Source organism: Sinocyclocheilus rhinocerous, unplaced genomic scaffold (genome assembly GCF_001515625.1).
Source record: "Sinocyclocheilus rhinocerous isolate Xijiao unplaced genomic scaffold, SAMN03320098_v1.1 scaffold3232, whole genome shotgun sequence".
NCBI lineage: Eukaryota > Metazoa > Chordata > Actinopteri > Cypriniformes > Cyprinidae > Sinocyclocheilus > Sinocyclocheilus rhinocerous.
In genome coordinates this window covers 5,913-14,053 of record NW_015664215.1, presented here as the reverse complement: position 1 = coordinate 14,053, position 8,141 = coordinate 5,913, and the positions used below count along the sequence as shown (strand labels likewise).

The 8,141-nt window shown below is 38.0% G+C and overlaps 1 protein-coding gene across 1 annotated transcript; it reads left to right on the top strand.

The window, feature by feature from the left end:
- Positions 1-2,087: 2,087 nt before the first annotated feature.
- Positions 2,088-6,273, top strand: LOC107729997 (GTPase IMAP family member 7-like). Its single transcript, XM_016540741.1, has 3 exons — positions 2,088-2,737; positions 5,789-5,968; positions 6,081-6,273. The coding sequence occupies exons 1-3, from the start codon at positions 2,088-2,090 to the stop codon at positions 6,271-6,273; spliced, it is 1,023 nt and encodes a 340-aa protein (XP_016396227.1).
- Positions 6,274-8,141: the final 1,868 nt, after the last annotated feature.

Genomic DNA, 8,141 nt, shown 5'->3' with positions numbered 1-8,141 from the left:
GCCGTTTGTAAATTTAATGGGTCTTGTTTCCGGTCTCATTCACCTCCAGCTGTTTTTAGCTGTAAAAAACAGCTAGTTTTGCAGCTTGATATTGCAAACTGGTGTGTCTTACCATATTATTTTAATGTATTATATTAATTATGAACACACTGGTTTGTAGTGCAAACAGTTTTACGGTTTACTGCACTTTGATATTCTTCTCGTTATTTCCCTACAGCGGCTAATGAACCCCGAAGTCTCGCCCATATGCTTACTTCCGTGTTGAAGAATAAAGTGGATAGGCTTTGTACTTTACTCGTATTATCGATGTAAATCATCATCCTTCACATATAGGCTATATATCACTGCCATTGTTTTCCTTTATGAAACTGTTACTCCATAATTTACCGTCATACAGATAGAAGAAAGACATCATTCAAAACTGTAAAGCTTTTTTTTTTAAATAAAGAAAACAAGCAGGACACCGCTTTCTGACATTTTGGTTTCCTTTCCGAATGAAACGAAACTCAGCACATTTTTCATGTGAATCCTTGTTCTACATTATCCTGCAATTTGCACTGGTTTGAAGCAACTGCAAGCTGCATATTACCTGCCATTAATTTTCACTTAAATGTAGGCCTAATGCTTGACGGTTCATGACATATCCTCAGAAAAACATTGTGACAACTGAGCGTTGGCATTTCACTCACTTCAGATGCATCAACATCACATTTACATTAGCCTTAGGCTTAGGCTATTATTTAAATTTGTGATTGGTTAACTGGAAAATTCAAATATTAACCTTTCTGTCATCTTTGGGGTCAAAATTACCGCATCTGAACTTTCCTTAAAGGGATACTCCACCCCAATGTCTTGTTAATTGTCTTGAATTTCAAATTTCTGTGGCATTTTGCAAAAACTGACATTTTAAAACACATCAATTGATCATTGATTTTTAATGTATTTTATTATATTTATATTTATATAAGAATCACAACTTTAGGGCTCTTTACTTAAGTCCTTCTACATTTTTTCACTTTATTAATGAACAACATTAGTTTATATGCTAGAAAAAACACTGTAAACCACTACAACTGTGTTTATTAAACCAAACAAAATGTAACATTTGAATAATTAAAATCATGATTATTGTTATTAACACTGGTGTTTCTTGACCTTTACTGACACCTAACCATACTCTCTATGCTATCATGCCATCTGTACATGTAACAAACAGTTTTTTTACTCTGTGAGTGAAGTCAAGGAATGAGGCGGAACCAGCAATAGTGAAAGTATAGGAGCTATTTCAGTCAAGTCAATATGAATCATTTGTTCAATGCCAGTGTGCTCTCAGTCTGTGCTGTGATCACGAACCCACAATTAACATTTTAACCTCTTTGGACCGAGTCAGATTTCCAAACGGTAAGGTAATTTTCCTAAGTAGACAATGTTTTTGCCAGTTACAATATATATAAATAAATATAAATATATATATATACAAAATATTGTAATTGTGCAATTGTAACATCAGTATAACAGAATAACAAAATGTAAAATATAAAAATTAAGAAATGAAAAAAAAAAAAAAAAAGACCAAACAAGAACAAATATACATTAATTAAATGGGCACAACTACATAGGTTTTCCTTGCTTTTGTGTTTTCAAATACAGAAAGTGTTTCAAAATACTGTTGAAATTAATTGAGAAATGTTTTTAAAAAATGTGGTCTATGATTGGTAAATTTGCATTTATGCATGTGAAACTTGGCTAAAAGAAATGATTTATAAAATAAGTCTTATTCATTTCTGATTAATAAAACCAACTAACACTTCGGTTGACTCTTTGGTGACTGTTTTTTAGTTTATTTATAGTGTAAATTATTGAGTAATTCATAGATTTTAGTTCTAAGCACCATACATTTGACGTGAATTATGTACTTTACTATGAAATAATGTTAAAAGATTTACAATTTTCCCTGTATAAGGTAACTTACAGCTAATTAATTAACTGTAGCATTTTTAATAAGTTTATATATATATATATATATATATATATATATATATTACTGTATTTTACAGTGTACCTGTAAATTCTGATGTTTTTCAGTGATGGCGCAAAATGACAGTCAGTTATCAGGTCTTCGGATTCTGCTGATTGGTAAAACTGGGTCAGGAGTTAGCGCTACTGGAAACACTATCCTGGGTGAAAATGTGTTTCTATCTCGGCAGAGCACAAACTCCAAGACTCACAGTTGCCACGAACACAGAGCTGAAGTTTCAAACAGAAGAGTTACAGTAATTGACACTCCAACGTTCTTTAATACAGAAAACATAAATCTAAATATAGAGTTAAAGATAAGATTGAACATGGGCTCTCCAGGAATCCACGCAATTCTTCTGGTTCTCCCTTTACATAAACTAAACTATGCAGATACTGTGTCCTCATTTAAGCAGATGTTTGGTAAGAATGCCATGAAACACACATTAGTCCTGTTCACATATGGAGACGAGCTTAAAAACAACCCAATTGATCAGCTAATAAAACAAAACCCAGAGCTGTCCAAACTAAGAGATGAGTGTGGAGGGAGATATCACGTACTGAACAACAAAGATCTGAACGACAGAGAGCAGGTCACCAATCTCCTGATGATGATCGAAGGAATGATGTCTACAAATCAGAACAGCTGCTACACATTACAAATGTTTGATCCTCAGCCGTTTAATGTTCTTCTGCAGAGAATTACAAAGCCAAAATATCTGTATGCATCAATTGTATTTGTAATAGGTGTTTGTATTATTTTGACAGGAGTTCTCTGTAGGGATAATGGAAACTTTCTGTGTGGTAGTGGTTGGAAAGTCATTTTAGCTATATTGTGGTTCATTTGGGAAATTATATGGAAAAATCAGCGCTGGGGTAATAAGGTCAAACTGATGGCAATCATTGTTGGTGGTGTTATTGAGATGTTACTGAGTTACTTTGCTGTTGATAAAGAGTTTTCATTTCCTACATTTTTTAGAGTGATACTGGGGTGTCTTATATCTTTCTTAAGTCTGATCTGATCTCACATAAAAGATGATTACATAATAGTCCACAAGACAAAATAATAATTTACACAAATGACCCCATTCAAAACTTTACATACCCTTGAACTTTATTACTGTGGATACTCGTTACATTGGACTCCACAGACCAAGCAACCAGACAATCAAGAGAAATACAAACTTCACAGTTTTATGAACACAAAGTCAGCATTTGACTTTTACTATGGAATTCGATACAGTGAGCATGATTTTGAGCACAATATATCTGCATTAGCAAGCATAGCAGTACTATTAGGACCTGAGATTAAGTAGGTCTTATAGTGTCACACTTAAAACACTTTGGTCATAATGTATATAGGTATTGAGAAGGTACAAAAACCTTTAAGAGGGGGTGATTTTGAGAAGAAATTGTTACAAAGGGAATGTTTTTGGATCTGTACTTAAAACACTATGTCACCACCAGGGTTAAATGAGTTTGACATTAAGTCTTTCTTATAGTAGTATTTCTTCATCTGTTTTTAATAATAAATATACACTTTATTCTTGATACTTCTTTTTAATGCATCACAGCCTATTAGTAAGATAGTTTAAAATGTAATGTTATATTTTTGCATTATTTATCCTTAGCGTGGTGTAATTTGTATGTAGTGGTTGAGGTTTTGTATGTTAAACATTACTATTATGATTATCACTGTTGTTATTATTATTATTATCATCCTTTTTTCTCTCATTTTTTGTCACATGGCTCTGTGTATGTAATCATTTGTCACATGATTTTAAGTGTGTTTCTAATTAATTTTCTTACCTGTGTTTATAAAGTGAAGCATATAGTAAAGTCATGACTGTTGGGAACATTGCACAATTTTTATTTTTATTTTTTGAAGCTGTAATCTCAGTGTGCAGAGCAAAAAAACACTCTTTGTTTTTTAATGATTATCTTTTTGTCCTGCACCTAAGCCTATTTAAGGTTTCTGATGTAAACAACGTTTTTTTTTATTGAAATCTCATTTGGGATTATCCACAAATTGAAAATAATAATAATAATATATACATAAATAATTCATGCAATTTCCAGTCCATTTTATTTCACTTTACAAATTCACTTCCACAAATTCAATGGTTCAAATTCGGCAGAAAATTCAGCAATGCACATCCGGGAACTGCAGAAATAGCAGTAGAGTACCGATGCATGATCTACATCTGCTGTTAGTCGCTCACCAGCAGATGGTGCAAGCGGCTGTTGATAAAGACCAAAGCAACAGGTAGAGCAACTCATTCATTCACAGAAACAATGCTTTGAACACTAACACAGAAAGGCATACATAACTGAGATTTACAAATAATGACTGAGATTACACTAAATTTTCATTCACACACTGTACATCATATAACAAAATAAATTTAAAATAAAATAAAAACACTGAGGAAGAAGAAAAAATATATAAAGACAAAGAAGAAGTAGGGTAGTAATAGGTTTTCACATTATGAAACCAAAGTCCTCTAATAAGTATACATAAATATTTCTTTGGGACTTTTCATCCCTCTTAACGTCTCCAAATACATTACAAATTGCTCTTTAAACACCACTAATCGTGGGGGAGTTTTGAAAAAATTACATTTATGAATGTAAAATTTCAGCAAAAGCAACAAATTATTTATTACATAGGATATATTTTTATGCTTAACCCATTTGTGCCAAAATTTTTCTGAATGGTTTCATGCATATAGTCATGTTAATAGTGTCCTATGTGAACATGTTCTGCATTTATTTTCCCCAGGTTCTTTTTTTTCCTTTTCTTGAAAATCGTACTTGAATGTACGGCAACTATAGCTGCCGGTGGGCAAATATGTTGTATGCACCACTTCAATGTCAAATTTGAATAGGAGGAGAGCATTTGGCATCTAACTCAAAATAACTGCTTTCAACAGGTCAATCTTTATTCATAAACAAATTTATCATGCATAAAAGTCGAAGAGCATTCGATGCAAACCCAAATAAAGTTGCATCTAGTTTATAATCTCTTGAATATGAAAACACAACGAATCCATTTGTCTTTAAAGTGGTGGTGTAGTACTTTAAACATGTAGTGCAGAACAAAGTGCAGCCATTAAGTTGCCCCAACAGGGTATTGTGTATCAAAAAGTTAAATGAAAATAAATAGAATGAAGAAAATATTACATATAATAAAAAAGGTATACCTGAAAGAAAATTATGCATTTAACTGTTTGGTTACCAACATTCTGCAAAATATCTTCTTTTGTGCTCAACAGAAGAAAGAATCTCATAGGTTTGCAACTTGAGGGTGACTAAATGACACAATTTCCATTTTTGGGTGAACTTTCCCTTACGTAAGCAGTATTAGTATAAGTAGCCTACAAGGAGTACTGCAGTGAAGGAGTATAACTGCATAAAAGTAGTTTTATAAATTTACAAAAACATATTTGCATACTATACTTTGTGATGTAAATATGTAAAATATCACATTTTATGAATAAGCACATATTGATTAGGTCAAATGGATTAACCCTGACAAAATCCTTGATATTCATGAAATTAATGATATTTTTTAAATATATGATTATTTAAATAATTATCATGTGTAGGCTACACCTGTCACAAACAGGCCAGAGACAAGAGGAGTGCAGGTAAACAGAAGGGTTTATTGACAATGCTGTAATGGTGAGGATCGAAGGCAGGTGAGTATGAGAGATATATGAAAGTTCTTGGTTTCTTAGCTTCTTGATAATCTGGGTTCTGATTGTTGCAGGAATCCTGGAAATGAACCGAGGCTGAGGAGAATCGGGATCGCGGAGACGTTATACACCCCTGGAGGTAAGGAAACAACAGGTAATTATGCAGGTAAGGAGTCTGGTATTGTTCGGGTAGTGAACGGTAGACCGGACACTGGAATACTGAGTGGAGTGAGAAGATATAGCGGCCTTGATTGGTGATTGCAGGTGATCAGAATTCGGGTGATTGGGATCTGGTGTGTGTCGGAGGAGGTGACTGTGCTGACGTGAGTGATTGTGATGATTTCCTGACATTAACCCCTCCTCTAGGGGCGGCGACGAGGGCGACCGCGACTTCGGGGTGCGGGACTGTTTGGATGGTTGCGGTGGAATTCTTCCAGCAGTAATGGATCCAGTATATCGTCGCAGGCCACCCAGGACCTCTCCTCCGCTCCATATCCTTCCCAGTCGTCGCGGGCCACCCAGGACCTCTCCTCCGGTCCGTATCCTTCCCAGTCAATAAGATATTGTAACCGGCCGCCCTGTCACCACGAATTCAGGATTTCTTTAACCTGGTACACCGAGGGCTGGTCCAGAACCTCAGGAGGAGGGGGTGCTTCCGGCTCGGTGGATCTTGAGGAGGAGGAAGAACAAGGTTTGAGGAGTGAGACGTGGAATGAGGGGTGAATTTTGTACCTTGGTGGAAGCTGAAGAAGGTAGGTGACTTGGTTGATCTGCCTCTGTATTGGGAACGGACCAATATAGTGGGGACTCAGCTTTTTACAGGGCAGGCGGAGGCACAGATCCCGGGTGGACAGCCAAACCAGCTCTCGAGGCTGGTAGGTGGGAGTAGCGTTACGCCGGGCATCTGCGAAGATCTTATGCCTCCGCACTGCTTGTTAGAGATGGACGTGAGCCGACTCCCACACTCTCTCGCTCTCTCGGAACCAGTAGTCCACAGCTGGAACCTCCGAGGGCTCTTCTGTCCAGGGGAAGAGTGGGGGTTGGTAGCCGAGCATGCACTGGAAAGGGGTCAGGCCGGTGGTATTCTGACGGAGGGAGTTTTGTGCATACTCGGCCCAAGGAAGGTAGCGGCTCCAGCTGTGCTGATCGTCATGGCAGTATGACCGGAGGTAACGTCCGAGCTCCTGGATCCTTCGTTCAGTCTGGCCATTTGTCTGTGGATGGTACCCCGAGGACAAGCTTACGGTCACTCCCAGTAACCGGAAGAAGGCCTTCCATACTCGGGAGACGAACTGGGGCCCTCGGTCTGAAACGACCTCCTCCGGGAGGCCATAGTTCCGGAAGACCTGAGTGAATAGGCATTCAGCTGTTTCAAATGCTGTTGGTAGACCCTTGAGAGGGATGAACTTACAGGCCTTGGAGAAGCGATCAACCACAACAAGGATACAGGTGTTACCATTCGAGGCAGGGAGGTCAGTGACGAAATCCACTCCAATGTGGGACCAGGGTCTACGGGGCACGGGCAGTGGGACGAGCTTGCCTACGGGGAGATGACGTGGGGTTTTAGACATGGCACAGATTGAACAGCTTTGGATGTACCTGTTGACATCTCGGGCCATACTGGGCCACCAGTATTGAGCCTGGAGGAGCGAGAGGGCCTGTTGGCTGCCTGGGTGTCCAGAGCCCGGTACCTCATGCACTGAGCCCAGAAGGGTCTGACGCTGGGAGGTGGGAACGTACGTCTTCCCTTCTGGGCAGCCCGGCGGAGCAGGTTCGGTGCGAGTGGCGTCACGGATGTCCTGGTTGATGTTCCACTGTATGGGGCTGACGATCAGGGCTGGAGGGAGAATGGGTTCTGGTTCCGTTGGACTGTCGGGAGAGTGAAGACGGGATAGCGCATCAGCCTTGCAATTGCGATTTCCAGGTCTGTAAGTGATTGTGAATTGGAACCTTGTGAAGAACAAAGCCCATCGGGCTTGACGAGGGTTGAGTCTTTTGGCTTCACGGAGATATTGGGAGATTCTTATGATCCGTGATCACTGAGAAAGGGTGTAGTAAATCAGCTCAAAAGGGAAATATTTAAGACTAATTATAACTGGTTGTGATTAATAATATTTAGATTAGATCTTAGAATTAACTGTAGCAGAATCAATATTACAATTATTTGATCTGTCCGTCCACCGAGCAGACAATATAATCATTTATCAATTCAAGGAAATATTATTTTCCTGGCCAAGGGAAGTGGCTTTCCTTCGTTATGCAGTGCTAGCAGTAATTTAGCAAATGTAGCAAGGGTTCAAACATTCATTGACTTCGAATTGTGAGCAGCAAACAGAAGCAATCGATCGTGAATATAAGGGATTTAATAAATGAAACTATATCTAACATATAACTAAACTAAGCAAAACACATATATACAGAATGAAG

What these genes read in the sequence shown, in the direction of transcription:
- LOC107729997 (XM_016540741.1), top strand. Translation starts at nt 2,088, where the DNA reads ATGGCGCAAAATGACAGTCAGTTATCAGGTCTTCGGATTCTGCTGATT. An exon ending in ATTACAAAGCCAAAATATCT is followed by an intron (nt 2,738 to 5,788) that starts GTATGCATCAAT and finishes TGATTGTTGCAG; the next exon opens with GAATCCTGGAAATGAACCGA. An exon ending in AGATATAGCGGCCTTGATTG is followed by an intron (nt 5,969 to 6,080) that starts GTGATTGCAGGT and finishes CCCCTCCTCTAG; the next exon opens with GGGCGGCGACGAGGGCGACC.